Genomic DNA, 15,585 nt, shown 5'->3' on the forward strand with positions numbered 1-15,585 from the left:
GCTTTCCTCAGAGAAAAGGGATTACGCGTCCACCATTATCTGGACGACATCCTACTTTTAGCAAAGGATCAAGAGACGTTGATTCATCACCGAGAGATCCTCCTTACAACCCTCCAGAAGTGGGTGGATAATCAATTGGGAAAAGAGCTGTCTGCGACCCACACAAAATATGATATTTTTAGGGGCAGATCTGAACACCAAAACAAACAAGATACAGCTCCCACAAGAGAAGATCCGGCCTCTGATACAGAAAATGCAGAAGCTGCTATCAAGGAATCACTTACCAGCCAGAGCCTGTCTGAGTGTACTAGGGTCCATGCCCGCAACCATACTCATGGTGCGATGGGCACAGTGACACGTGAGAACCTTACAGAACTCATTCCTCAGGCAGTGGGATGGAGTCTCAATGCGTCAGACCATCTTCATCTCCAGATCGGTGAAGCAATCGAAATGGTGGTGGACGCGCCCGAGCAATCTCAGGAAATACAAACCGATAGTCCCTCCAGACCCGGAAGACACTTCGGATGCCTGCCAGAGCGGTTGGGGGGCCCACTATCAAGACCAGGCAGCCCAGGGCCAGTGGCATATTCAGGCTCAAGGTTTGGTCTCGAACATTTTAGAGCTCAGGGAAGCCGTTTATGCCTTAAGGGCATTCGCACCATTTCTGACGGACAAGAATGTGCTCATTCGAATGGACAACCAAGTAGCAGTGTCTTATGTTCAGAAGCAAGGGGGTACCAGGAGTGCCACCTTGATGGAAGAAGTTCGGCCCATCTTGGAATGGGCTCAGATACATCTAACAAGTTTAAAAGCAGTGTATGTCCCAGCGGCACAGAACATACTACCCGACTGCCTGAGTCGAGAAACGCTATCCAACAACGAGTGGTGGTTGAACCCTCGGACTTTCTCCCTCCTTACGGAAATCTGGGGAACGCTGGAAGTAGATTTAGCAGCCACTCCGACGAATACCAAGTGCCACAGATTCCTGTCAAGAGGTTCATTCCCATCGGTGGAGGGAGTGGACTGTCTAGTTCACCCATGGAACTTCAAGTTGGGGTATATATTCCCTCCAACTCCGTTTAATTGTGAGGTTCCTATCCAGGCTTCGGAGATCCTCGGTGACAGTATTTACGATTATTCCACTATGGCCGAGGAGGCCGTGGTTCACGACACTCTTACAGCTCAGCCTTCAACCTCCAGTTCCTCTCCCAATAACTCTGGATCTTCTGTCTCAAGGTCAATTTTTACATCCTGCATCAGAGAAATTGCACCTGATGGCCTGGAGATTGAGAGGGCTAGACTAAGAGCGCAAGGCTGTTCTCATGAAGTCAACCCTGATGCAAGCCAGGAAAGCCACTACCAATACCATCTATTCAAAGGTTTGGGGAAGATTCTGCTTCATGGCACAACAGACATGATGGAATTCCCTTTCTCCGGAAACCTCTCAGGTCCTGGAATTCCTCCAGTAGGGGGTCAACAAGGGTCTAAGCTTAAGTACCCTAAAGGTTCAGGTATCAGCTCTGTCAGCTAAAACAGATACTAAGTGGGCATTCCACCCATTGGTAATCCAATTTACAGAGTCTAAACATTAAACCCCCCAGGAGGCCAGTCTTTCCATCATGGGATCTTTCAATAGTTCTCCATGCTCTCACTTCTCCTCCGTTTTGTTCCATTTGAAACTATCTCTTTATGGGACTTGACTTTAAAACTGTCTTTTCTCATTGTGATTACATCAGCTAGGAGAGTGTCGGAGATCCAAGCATTAAGTTAGTTCTCTTTCCTGACAAAGTAGTACTCAGACCTTCCGAACACTTCATACCCAAAGTGGCAACTTCCTTCCATTACAACCATCATCCTTCCATCCTTCACGGACGATCAGGGTAATCCTCATCCACTAGATGTCAAAACAACCATCGTTAACTACTTAACTGCTACCACCTCTTTTAGGAAAACTAACTCTCTTTTGATCATTCCCCATGGAACCAGGCGTGGGCAAGCCGCCTCCTCATGCACTATTGCATCCTGGTTAGTCAGAACCATTAAAAAAGCTTACTCCACCCAGCATATGGCGATTCTTGAAGACATCAGGGCTCATTCAACTAGGGCAGTGGCTACCTCTTGGGCAGCATATTGCAGGGTCTCACCAGAGACAATATGCAGGGCAGCAACGTGGTCCTCCAGGAATACCTTTATTTCCCACTACAAGGTGGATTCTGCTCATTTATCCATGGCCGACATCGGCAGATCCATCATTAGAGCCAATTCTTCAGCATTATAAGGAATAAATATTATTTTACTTGCACCCACCCGACTGGCGAGTTATTTCCCAGTGTGTGCTGCCATGAAGGCGTCAGGAAAATGGAAAATTGTATACTCACCTTTCCGTAATTTTCCTTTCCTGACGCATCTTCATGGCAGCACATAGTTGCCCTCCCTGTTTCTTTTGTGATGATATTTACAGAAAATGCAGCAGGGTGTCTCCCCTTCAAATTTATAGTTAATCCAATCCTGTCAGGTTGTGGGGGCGGAGTCACAACCCAGTGTGTGCTGCCATGAAGATGCGTCAGGAAAGGAAAATTACGGAAAGGTGAGTATACAATTTTCCATTTTTGAATGGTTCATTTTTTTCCAGAAGTTTTTGGAAAATGTGGAAAAAAATGAACATGCATTTTTTTTTACACAAAATTGTCCATTTATAAGATATTTCCAACACATAGCATGTACATAGCAAAAATGACACCCCAAAATACATTCTGCTACTCCTCCTGAGTACGGCGATACCACATGTGTGAGACTTTTATACAGCCTGGCCACATACAGAGGCCCAACATTGAAATAGCACTTTCAAGGGTTTTAGGAGCATTAATTACACATCTCATTTCTCAACCACCTATTACATTTTGAAGGCCCTGGAGCACCAGAACAATGGAAACGTCGCCCACAAAATGACCGCATTTTGGAAAGCTAACACCACGATGTATAATCTATGAGGCATAATGAATCTTTTGAATTGTTATTTTTTTTCCAGAAGTTTTTGGAAAATGTGGAAAAAAATGAAAACGCATTTTTTTTTTACACAAAGTTGTCCATTTATAAGATATTTCCAACACATAGCATGTACATAGTAAAAATGACACCTCAAAATACATTCTCCTTCTGAGTATGGCAATACCACATGTGTGAGACTTTTACACAGCCTGGCCACATACAAGGAACACTGTCAAGTGTTCTAGGGACACATAGCATGCACATACCGATAATTACACCCCAAAAAACATTCTGCTGAGCAAAGGGTAAAAAAAAAGTTGTCTACAGGAGGATAGCACTGGTCCAGGCAGCAAGCAGGGACTTGGTCAGCAAAAGCAAACGCAATTGTCCAGGTAACAGGCAGGAACACTTTCCATAGTCTGTACAGGCAGGGATACAGTCCAGGGTCAGTGCAGGCAGAGATTGTCAGTAATGGTCCATCCATGTGGTGTGGTCAGTTCATGCAACAGGCAGAGGCATGATGGCATAGGTCCTACAGGCAGCAGGCAAAAGTAGGGCCTCATTCAGGACAGAACGGGATAGGGGCAGAGGCTTCTCCCACCCAAATCTCTTTGAAGCCTCAAAGTCTCCAGACCCTAATCTACGAATGAGAAAACAAAAAAAAGTTTTCTTCATCCAGAAAAACAATTCTGGAGTCCCTCACATATGTGGGACCCCGTGTTATGAATGCCACTAGTCCAGTGGCAGGGTACAAGATCATTCCAAGAGGCAAGCAAAAAGGATGGTCAAACAGTCCAGGGTCAGTTCCAGATCAGGCAGAGGTATGTACAGAATCGGTAGGCAGAAGCATGGTCGAATAACAAGCCAGGGTCAATTCCAGATCAGGCAGAAGTATGAACAGAATCGGTAGGCAGAATCGTGGTCGAATAACAAGCCAGGGTCAGTTCCAGATCAGGCAGGGGTATAAACAGAATCGGTAGGCAGAAGCATGGTCGTATAACAAATGAAATGAAATCCAAGAAACTGATCTCAGTCTGACTGGCTTCATATTTAAGAATGATACCCCTAGTGTTAGTATTCAATTCACCCATATAGATATCCAGATCAGAGTGGGTACCATTCCATAGGAGGAGGATGTCATCTATGCACCTAGCCCACAGCACCACCTGAGGTGTCCTGTGGGCATCCTCCTCCCATAGGGCCATAAAAAGGTTAGCCAAGCTGGGGGCATACTTAGCCCCCATGGCTACCCCTCTATCTTGTTTATAGAACTGACCACCAAACCAGAAGTAGCTTCTAGATGCTGCAAATTGAAGAAACTACATGATAAATCTGTTCATCAAATAATTCCAAATCATGCATCAGAAAAAACGGCGGACAATCCCAGGTCATGGGGTATGACCGTATATAACGATGTGACATCAGCTGTCGCAAGCCATAAACCTGATCTGGGAGTATGTTCTGCTAACAAATTAATCAACAGACGTGAGTCTTTAATGTATGAAGACATCTGGGCCACAAGAGGCTGGAGGAAAAAAATCAGCATACCTGCCCACCCAGGATGTGATGGAATCAATGCCACTAACTATAGGGCGTCCCGGGGGGCAGGTAGCATGTTTATGTATTTTAGGTAGGTAATAAATTACCGGAGTACGTGGTGCTTTGGGCACCAGGTACAACTTTTCTTTTTTATTTAAGATCCCTAATTTATAACCCCTTTCCACCAAAACCTCTAATGCCCTTTGGTACCTAACTTTAGGGTCGATAAAATACAATACAATATACTATAACATAATATAACAAACACGGCGTACTGTTTCACATAACCCCAAAAGGGCCAGTCTACAGTGTCTGAAAACCAGCAGGACAAAGCAAAACAAAACTCTAAATCACTCTCAGCCACAGATCAAAACAAGGCTTGCCTAAATTTACCCGCACTGACAAAAATCTCAACGCTAGCACCTACCTAAGTAGAGGGTACTACATCTCTGTGTGGGGCAATGTGGAGTAGCCTCTCTGTGTGGGCAGTCTTTCTTTCTCTCTCTGTGCACCACAATGTGGGACAGTCTCTCTCTATGTGTGCTGGGCAATGTGCACCAGTCTTTCTCTCTATGTGGGGCAATGCAGAGTAGTCTCTGTCTCTCTCTCTGTGGGGTAGTCTCTCTCTCTCTCTCTGTGCAGCGCAATGTGGGGCAGTCTTTCTCTCTCTTTCTGTGAGGGGCAATGTGAAGAAGTCTCTTTCGCTCTGTGCCAGGCAATAATGTTGAGCAGTCTCTCTCTCTCTCTCTCTCTCTGGGGCAGTCTCTCTCTCTCTCTCTGTGTGGGTCAATGTGATCTTTCTGTGCGGGGCGATGTGGAGCAGTCTCTCTCTGTGGGGACAGAAATTAAGGGGAAACCTCTCTAGTTTAACATAGGTGACAAAATGCGGATGGATTACAATAGTCCACCGTTACTATACTGAAAATAAGAAATGTTTTTACGTTCAGCTCTACTTTAAATCACATTGCTTATGGTACTTGTTTGTAGCTTAAATACTGAGATTTGCACTTAAAACTGTAATTTTGTGACTTTCTGAAATGCCAGGTAAAACGTGGCTGTGCCAGTAAATTTTGGGTGTTGTGTCAGTAAATTTCACTTTGGTAGGTTGGCAACAATATCCCTCTTTAAGTCCCTCCCATTGTTAGGCAAAGTCTGGCCATGTACGAACGCTGCAGAACTTATTTTTTTGTTATATCCCATGGTGCCACAGGTCTTTCATAATCCTAGTCATGTTGAGATTTTATTTGTAAAATCAGGCAGATTACTTGTTATGAGAGGCAGCAGCAAATAAAGGAGGGACGCAACTAATTCTCTTCTGCCAGTAAAATAGCGGGCTACAGAGGTTTCACAATTAGTTCTAGCAGCATGCTAGATGAGTGGTTAATGCTAGATGATGTAATCCGGGAAGGAAGAGATAAGAAATAGGCAGTAACAGCTCAACATGTAGGTAGGAGGGCAAAGGGAAGGGAATAGCATTAGAGAAATGTTAGAAAGCACAGTATAAGTATTTCGCAATATAGAGGGTAAATACTTTAGATTTTTTTGTTTTTTTTAACGTATTATTTGCAAAACAAAACAAAACTTTTCCACATTGAGGTTGTGAACTATTTTGTGCAGATGATTCAACCCCAGTAAAATATTTTTTACTTCCAGGTTGTAGAGCTTCAAAATGTAAAAGATGTGAGAAAGTCATACTTATGTAAAGTTTTGTATGTACGAACGAGATAGATTTTTCGTCTGCATGTTCTTTTTTTTTTTAGATGATTTGATAAATGAAGCCCAGACTACTAAAACATATTATTGAGTAGTCATTGTTAGGATCACTGCTTTAATTAATAATCTCATTGCTTTACTTGCCTTTCTCGATATTATATTTAAAATAAAATAGCAACTGAATAAACATTCCTTGTTATTCTTGGTTAGGTTTCTTAATGCCTTACACTTGCTTAAGTTCCTTAAAATTGAATGACAGTCCTGTGCAACTTCTTATTTAGACACAGACACAGATAGCAGTACGGAGTCCTGTTTGTCAGCTTGGTACAATGAGGAACACTGGAGATCTGAGGGTGAACTCAGGTAATCTATGTATATATATATATATATATATATATATATATATATATATATATTTATTTATATAAAATAATTTATGCATACTGAAGGAGGTACAGATCCTGTCAGGCAACCTTATTAAAAACCCTAATGTGACAAGTACCCTACCTGCATTACTGGTTCTGTGGAGTTTTTGGGAGAAACTGATACCACTGCAAAATTTACAATTTTCCTGGTGGCAGCATTTTCTTTGAGAGAGAAACATTCGCTCATTGAGCTGCTTATTATGCAGTAGTTGTCTGGAAATAAAAATCAATCTAAACTTTTAAAAAAAAAATGTTTGTATTTAGGGTAGGTCATTTGATTTCACTCAGTGCTGTTTGTATTGGTGTTTTTTCCTTTTTTAGTATACTTGACCATTATTTGTTGTTTTATTATACTTTATTTGCTGCTTGTTTTTTTCTTCCCCCCCCCCCAAAAAAAAAAAAAAACAAAACAAAACATAAAATAAGGAGACTAGTGGCTGTTTTTTTGGCAAAAAACCAGATCTATAACTCTCAGCGCCAATTTAGTGCCCATCAAATCCTTAAATTACTCTGTTGTATTTAGCACATCATATAACACTTTGTCATGTATTGATCGGTGCCCTTGTGTTGGATTAAAAGCACCTCTTTATTTTTGTTAATGCTGGCTGTAGCTCAACTCCATTGTGATTCGCTGTCTTACTGTGTGCTTTTTGCAAGTTATAGTTTCACCTTGTGGCTATTTGCAGACACTTTTAGTGTACACTGTGAAGTCTATGTTTTCATTGAGTTACATTTGCTGACTGCCATTATTTTATTGAACCAAGAACTATTCTATTTGAATTAGAATTTTGTATAATAAACAATCTCTTTTTTTTTTTTGCTTTTTGCTGGGGGATTTTTTGCTGCTGGAGTGACCTTTTTGCACGCATTCTGCTTGCTGGATTGGCGCTATTGGATACATACAGCAAACCCTACCCCATGAGCATTATTAGTGCATCATCAGTGGTTCATTAGATTCCATGCTGCTGGAGAGACTTACCTGATTACATCCTGTCCTCATCTGTGGATTGGTGTTGCTGGTTGCTTTCATTCTGTGTATGGGATTAAGCCTATTTGACCATTTGAATTTTCAGTGGTCCATCAGATTCGGTAAGAGTACCCTATACTGATGGTGGAAAGATCTGTCACTTTGAATTTGGTATAAAATTAGAAGATCTCTTTCATCACGTGGTGGCTTCATCTCTTATTTCTGTACAATATTTGATTATATAGTACATGCACCATTTTTTGAATTTGTGTTATATTGTTGAGGTGCTGTGATTTGCTCCTTTCAGGTGTTTAGCTTGCAACTACTTGCCTTTTTTATGTGTGTGCGCCGATTGTCTTTTTTACTTTTAATGCAATATAGTTTGGCAGAACACAGCTAAAAAAGTGCTGTAAGAATGGAGTCTTTCTGCTTAAAGCTGGCAGATCCTAGTTGTAATTATCCTGATTCACCATAATCAATGGAATAATATTGGATCACCAGATTACAAATAAGCAAAACATGCATGGCTATGTTGAATTCTAATGTACCCAATCTGGTTTTCTCATCCTAATATTTAGTTGACTATGCAGCTTTCCAAAAGTATGAAAAACTGACCCTTATTAATTACCTACTGTTGACACGCCTTATGTTTTTCTTGGTTTGGCATCTTCAGCCATCTTGATTGGTTCAGCCCATAACGATGCAGTTGCTGTAAATGCATATGGGAGTTATTTTGTCCTGCAATGTACAGGGTTCTAACAGACTTATGAACATTAGTATATGCCAGGTGATATTATTTTCTATCTACTCTTTATAAGATTCTGTGGCGAATAAGGTTAGGTAGCAACATTGTTGGGGAACTAATCTTTGATAAATATGAATTTAATAATTTCTAAAAACAGAGTGAAGGGGGTCAAGACGATTATTTAATTATTCCTAGTTTATAAATTGCCTACAAAAATCAGTTGCCTGTTATATTGTCAAATCAATAATTGACCTGAAAAATGGTGGCCAAAAATCCCATTTACCCTCACTGATGGTCAGAAGTTCAGAATTTGAGGAGCTGAGGTTACAAGGGGGGAGCAAGTTGATAAAAGTTCAGAGAGAAAATGGAGTGCCAAGCCATGAAGAGCCTTATAGGTGAGCAAGAGGATCATAAAGTCTACGCAAAACCTGGGTAGGCAGTGCAAGGACTCCAGGACAGGGGGAATATTATCACTTGAACCAGACCTAGTCAGGGTTCTGGCTGCAGAAGTAGCTTTGTTTTATGTACAATCTGAACTAGTGTAGGTTACTGCTTACGATGACTAAAAAACAAAACAAAATAACAAACATTTTATACTTACCTGCTCTGTGCAGTGGTTTTGCAAAGGGAAGCCTGGATCCTTCTCTTCTCAGGTCCCTTTTCTCTGCTACTGGCCCCTCCCTCCTGTCGAGTGCCCCCACAGCAAGCAGCTTGCTATGGAGGCACCGGAGCCAAGATGCAGCTCCGTGTGTCCATTCAGACACAGAGCTGCGGCCTGGCCCCGCCCCCTCTCTCTCCTGATTGGCTAACTGACTTTAATTGTCAGCCGATGGTGTCACTGCTGTGTCTCAGCTAATCAGGAGGAGAGTCCCAGATGACTAAGACACTAGTGGACATCCCTGCAGAGAAATAGGGCTCAGGTAAGTATTAGGGGGTTCTGGGGCAGCTGCTACTCACAGAAGGTTTTTTATCTCAATACATAGAATGCATTAACTCCTTTAGGAGTAAGAGGAGGGAAAGGCAGCACAAATGGGCATGTGGCATTTGCGCTAGTCCTTCCAGGACCCCCTTATGGGCAGTCCCAGCAATGGCTTCTTCCACTGCTACCAAGAAAATTATATTATTGTACTTTCATGTGTTCACGTTTGCATAATTAAGATTAAAATTCATGCTTGTCTCCAGGGGACTCTTCGGATGATAATATGTATGTCAATCTGCAAGATTTTAACGCACGGAAGATAGAGAACCATCCAAACCATGAAGGTAATTTATTACTACAAGGTGTAACTAGTTACCATCACTGAGTACTAAAGACATGTGCACCAATTTATAGGACATTTTTGTACTGCTAACATGTATAACGGGGCAATATTGGCCCTAAAAGTCAATATCAAACAACCTGTGGGCCATTTATTTCGGGGGGGGAGCAGGAGGCTTGGAAAAAATACATGTTTGGCATGAAACACCCGTTTTAATGGCTATGATCATGATGATGTTCCACGTTGTAAAGCATAACCTCTTTTCATTGTGGAACCATTCAGCAAAATACAGTGGGGGTTATTTTCGAAAGGCAAATCCACTTTGCACTGCAAGTGCACTTGAACATGCACTGAAAGTGCACTTGGAAGTGCAGTCGCTCTCAATCTAATGCCTCATACACACGATCAAGCAATCCGCCTGTGTGTGGGCTCCGTCTGACTTTTTTTACCCAAAAGTCCGGCGGACTAAGAAAGTATTTTTGCACTCCAATCTGTCCGCTGGACTCGCATTTCGGTGGACAGTACGGCCGTGTGTGTGCCAGTACGCCGTACTTTTGAAATGAATGGACTTTTTCCGCCCGGAGAAAAGTCCGCTCATTTTGAGCGCGTCTCCAGGTAGCCGGGGCCAGCGAAGGAGGCGTCGCTGGCCCTGTCACCTGGTATGGACTTAAAGGGGTATCCCTACGCCGAAAAATCGGCGTGGGGGCCCCCCCCCAGGTCCATATCAGACCCTTATCCGAGCACGCTTTAATAAGGGGGCCCCCGGATCCCGGCCCCCCACCCTATGTGAATGAGTATGGGGTACAATGTACCCCTACCCATTCACCTGTGAAAAAAAGTAAAAAAAAAAACACAACACACAAGGGTTAAAATAGTTTATTGCACAGCTCTAGGGGTCTTCTTCCGTCTTTGGGGGTCTTCTCGCCGGACTCCTCTGCTATCTTCTGCTCTTTTGCTAGCTCTTTCACTAGCGGAGGAGCCCGGCTTTCTTCTTTGCCGGGGTCCTCTTCCTTCGACTTCGGGGGTCTTGCCCCCCTCTTCGGTTCTTCTTTGCGGGCCACCGCGCCTTCTTCTAGCTCTTTTACAAGCGGTGGCCGGTCTTCTATCGCCGTCTTCTGTTCTTCTGTTCTCTTCTTCTCTTCTGGAGATGGTGCCTTGTCGCTGCCTCCGGTCACAACTTATATAGGGACATCGCCGGGTGATGTCCCCACCCATTATGATGTCACAGTCCCAGCATCCTCTATAAGTCGCCGCGTCCCTGCCATTGTGACCAGAGACAGCGAAGAGGCAACATCTCCAGAAGAGAAGAAGAGAACAGAAGAACAGAAGACGGCGACAGAAGACCGGGCCACCACTAGTAAAAGAGCTAGAAGAAGGCGCGGTGGCCCGGTGTTCTGGCAGATAGTGTCCTGCCATCATATAGTGTCCACCCCGTACTGCGCATGCGCAGTACGGGGCAGAAGAAGCTTCGGTAAATCTCCGAAGATGAACGCGCCTGCGCCGTGAGTGGAGGTGGTAGCCCCACCATCCAAGCGGACATAATTTTGGGAAAATTACAGGGCCCCTCGCAGGCGAGCTTTGCTCGCCACGCTTCAGGCTCGGCTCTTTTATAGTCCTACTCTATGTCCTCCTCGGCTATTTTCGGAATCTGCGTGTGCTGTGTACTGCGCATGCGCAGTACACAGCGGTCACTATCCGATGGGGGACCATATATGATAGGACACCGACAAGAAGAACCGAAGAGGGGGACAAGACCCCCAAAGTGGGGGACAAGACCCCCGAAGTCGGAAGAAGAGGGCGGCGGTGAAGAAGAAAGCTGGGCTCCTCCACTAGTGAAAGAGCTAGCAAAAGAGCAGAAGATAGCGGAGGAGTCCAGCGAGAAGACCCCCGAAGATGGAAGAAGACCCCCGGAGCTGTGCAATAAACTATTTTAACCCTTGTGTGTTGTGTTTTTTTTTTACTTTTTTTCACAAGTGAATGGGTAGGGGTACATTGTACCCCATACTCATTCACATAGGGTGGGGGGCCGGGATCTGGGTCCCCCTTATTAAAGGGGGCTCCCGGATTCTGATAAGCCCCCCGCCCGCAGACCCCGACAACCAACTGCCAGGGTTGTCGGGAAGAGGCCTTTGTCCTCATCAACATGGGGACAAGGTGCTGTGGGGTAGGGGGGGGCACGCGGCCCCCCTTCCCCAAGGCACCCCCATGTTGAGGGCACGTGGCCTGGTACGGCTCAGGAGGGGGGCGTTCACTCGTCCCCACCCCCTTTCCTGGCCGGCCGGGTAGCGTGCTTGGATAAGAGTCTGATATGGACCTTGGGGGGGACCCCCACGCCAATTTTTCGCTCGTAGGGATTCCCCTTTAAGTCCATACCAGGCGACGGGGCCAGAGACGCCTCCTTCGCTGGCCCCGGCTACCTGGAGACGCGCTCAAAATGAGCGGACTTTCCTCCGCGTGTGTGGGCGAGTTCGTTCATTTCAAAAGTACGGCAGATAGTCCGGTGGACTTAGTATGCCGTATTAGTCCGCCGCAAAAGTGCCGTGTGTGGGCAGGTAGCTCGTACGGAAAGTCTGGCGGAAAGTCCGGCGGACAGTCCAGCGGAAAGTCCGCCAGATACTCGGCTACGTGTGTACGCGGCATAAGGGGTAGATCTGAAATGAGGGGAAGCTCTGCTGATTTTATCATCCAATCGATTGCAAGCTAAAATGCTGTTTTTTATTTTCCTTGCATGTACCCCTCGGATCTACAGCGACTTTATTTTCAAGTGCACTTTCAGTGCACTTTCAAGTGCACTTGCAGTGCAAAGTGTACTTTCCTTTAGTAAATAACCCCCAGTGTCTTGTTTCTAGTGCAGATATAAGTGTAATGTTGTTTTTGGGAGGCAAGGCAGCACATAGGATCAACGTCTCCTGGCAGTTTATAGCCAGTTTCTCTGTAGCAACTATGAAAACCAGGAGATCCAAGCCTCCATATAAGTGGAAGGCTAGGGCCTTCCTGAGTTCTCACTGTACAGTGCCCATACTTAGAAGGGCCTTGGGAGTGCAAGTAGGACAAACACCTTCTTCCAAGCCTGATACTTACTTGAACCTTGCTAAAATGTAGGTCCAGTCCTTAGATGTTATAAACAACTTTATTACAGCCTGAAGTAGAGAAAAGAAGTCCGAATACCCAGAAACGTGACATCAAAGATCCCACAATTTAAAAGGCAGGCAGTCACTGATTGGGGTTCAGCTCCAAAAGCACAGAGCTTCCACTGGAGTAACTCTCCGCAGAACATGAGGTTCTTGTGTTGCTACTGTAACTGTAACTTCAGGATACCTCCAGGCACACAGCCTAATTCTCTACTCCACTAGGTGCACAGCTTCCAGGTACCCAACCAACAGGAGACCCTCTAGACTGGAGCTCCATGCCAGGCCAAGCCCTGGAGCCCTCCAACAGGCACACAGTCGGCCTACCTAGGATCTTTCCCCTAGTAAAGGACCCTTCTAGAACAGAGCTCAGCTGTTTTGTAAAAGAATGGTCCAATCCTCTGATGACAAAGTCACCAGGGATTGATGAGTTACCAAGACAGGCAAAGCTCTCTGCGCCACACCCCTGTCAAATCACTCTGGAGCCAACTAAACAAAGTCTGGCAGATGATGCAATACAGAGAACCCCTTAGCACAGCATTCTAAAAAAGATCTTGCAAAATATCAAAACTAGGGATAAGCATGGCGTTGGTGCAAAACCATGGCTATTGGCTAACAAATCCAAAAGGATGCTGTCAGTGCCAGCCTAATTAAATGTGGCCAGGGCATTTAATGCCCCACATACACAAAGGGACGGAGATGCTAGTGACACCATTGACTTAAACACTTCAGCTCTGGAAGGTTACCCCCTTTCTGACCAGGCCATTTTTTGTGATACTGCACTGCGTTGTTTTAACTGACAAGTGGGACAATGTAGCCAAAAAAAATTGATGTTCTTTTATTCCCCACGAATAAAGCTTTCTTTTGGATGTATTTGTTCACCTCTGTTGTGTACATTTTTTGAGCTATAGACAAAAAAAGACAGACGATTTTTGAAAAAAAAGAGAAGGAATCACGGATACGTGAATTTACTCTTAAAGGCTGCCCTGCTGCAGTAAATGTACGTGGGGCGGTCCTTAAGCAGTTAATATAATCATATGGCCATGTTATGTCAATGACATTGACCTCGTATGGTCATGTGGCTATATCAACTCAATGACTTTACAAGCTACCCAGTCACTTTGGGTATGTGCTGCAAGGCAGAAAATGCCCCGGCTGCAGCTGATTGGGATGGTACTGAGAGCATCCTTCTGGGTTCAGCTAGGTTCGAACTGAACACAAGTTCATCCTTATTCAAAGAAAATAACTAAAGCAGGGCTGTAAAGCTGGCCATAGTTGGTGTGATTTTCTTTCCTCCTACAAAGCTTTTGTGTTCTTCAACCTGGGGGCGCGGGGGCACAGGGAGTCATCCCGGCTGGTAGAACATGCAGTGATTATTGCTGGTGGCTATATCTGCTGGCAATAATCGCATGAAAAATCTGAAATGCTGGTAGTACCCAAGTTGATTGTTCGATCAACTTGGGTACAATTAGCCTGCCCATACATGATTTGAATCTTGTCCGGTCCCTGATGAGATGACTGAGATTCAATCCGTCTTTGGCCAGCTTTAGAGAACACATGTCTACATAAAGAATATATGCACCCACTTGAAGCCAATGTGTGTGTCCTAACTCTCGCAGATACTCCTAGGTTCATCCAGCTAATCTTTTTCAAAGAAAATTGACACCACAGTGTTGTCCTACATCAGTTGCAGATGCACTCACTAACTGTCTGTCTATATTTATTTCAGGGGCTCCAGCTGCCAAGAATACCCAAAATAAAATTATACTGATACTGATGGTTCTCTTGATCTTGATGTTCCTTATTTTGACCATCTTAACAAGTTTTCTGTTTATTAACTGTGAGTATCAGTCATACAGTCATAAACTTTGTTGTGGGAATGACAAAAAGAAAAAATATATATATTTTCCTAATTTTGTGTTGCAACTTTTGACTTTAGCTCTTTTGTTAGTTTATAATAACATTATGGTTACTGTAGTACAGGGGTAGGCAACCTTTTGAGCACAGTGTGCCGAAAAATGTTTTCAAAGAAACGATTTTATAACAAAAAAATGTCAACTTCACTCTCAATCATGAAAAGGATTTTTTTTATAAAGTAAATGCTGTAAACTACTTGAGTAGTAGTATGGAATTATCATCCTGCACTCTCGCGGCTCAAATCAGCCCCAATTCTACTTTCAATTTTTTTTTATTTTCATAACAAAAGGTAGAAGACACATCAGCCCCAATTCATGAACCTTCACACCTCGGATCACTGTCCCCCCTGCAAATCTCCCCCACCACTGTGCTACCCTGCACATCTGCCCCACCACTGTGCTACCTTACACATCTGCCCCCACCACTGTGCTACCCTGCACATCTGCCCAACCACTGTGCTACCCTGCACATCTGCCCCACCACTGTGCTACCTTACACATCTGCCCCACCACTGTGCTACCCTGCACATCTGCCTCACCACTGTGCTACCCTGCACATCTGTCCCACCACTGTAACCCCCTTCACATCTGCCCCACCACTGTACTACCCTGCACATCTGTCCCACCACTGTGCTACCTTACACATCTGCCCCACCACTGTGCTACCCTGCACATCTGCCTCACCACTGTGCTACCCTGCACATCTGTCCCACCACTGTAACCCCCTGCTCATCTGCCCCACCAGTGTTCCCCTTTCTCATCTGCCCCACCACAAGACACTTTCAATCATGAAAAGGATTTTTATAACGCAAATGCTGTAAACTACGTTAGTAGTGAGAAATTAACATCCTGTACTCTCACACCTCAGATCAGCCCCAATTCATGCAACTCCACATCCCAGATCA

The 15,585-nt window shown here is 44.4% G+C and overlaps 1 protein-coding gene across 1 annotated transcript in view; it reads left to right on the forward strand.

The window, feature by feature from the left end:
• Positions 1 to 6,503: 6,503 nt before the first annotated feature.
• LOC143960963 (CD209 antigen-like protein C) overlaps positions 6,504 to 15,585 on the forward strand; it is a 34,267-nt gene continuing 25,185 nt past the window's right edge. The window contains exons 1-3 of the mRNA XM_077470031.1: positions 6,504 to 6,603; positions 9,560 to 9,640; positions 14,494 to 14,604. Coding sequence (XP_077326157.1) covers positions 6,570 to 6,603; positions 9,560 to 9,640; positions 14,494 to 14,604 — 226 coding nt within the window. The 5' untranslated portion in view covers positions 6,504 to 6,569. The remainder of the gene's footprint in view (positions 6,604 to 9,559; positions 9,641 to 14,493; positions 14,605 to 15,585) is intronic.

Source organism: Lithobates pipiens, unplaced genomic scaffold (genome assembly GCF_037356315.1).
Source record: "Lithobates pipiens isolate NorthernLeopardFrog02 unplaced genomic scaffold, aLitPip1_a1.2 Scaffold_8, whole genome shotgun sequence".
Lineage (NCBI taxonomy): Eukaryota > Metazoa > Chordata > Amphibia > Anura > Ranidae > Lithobates > Lithobates pipiens.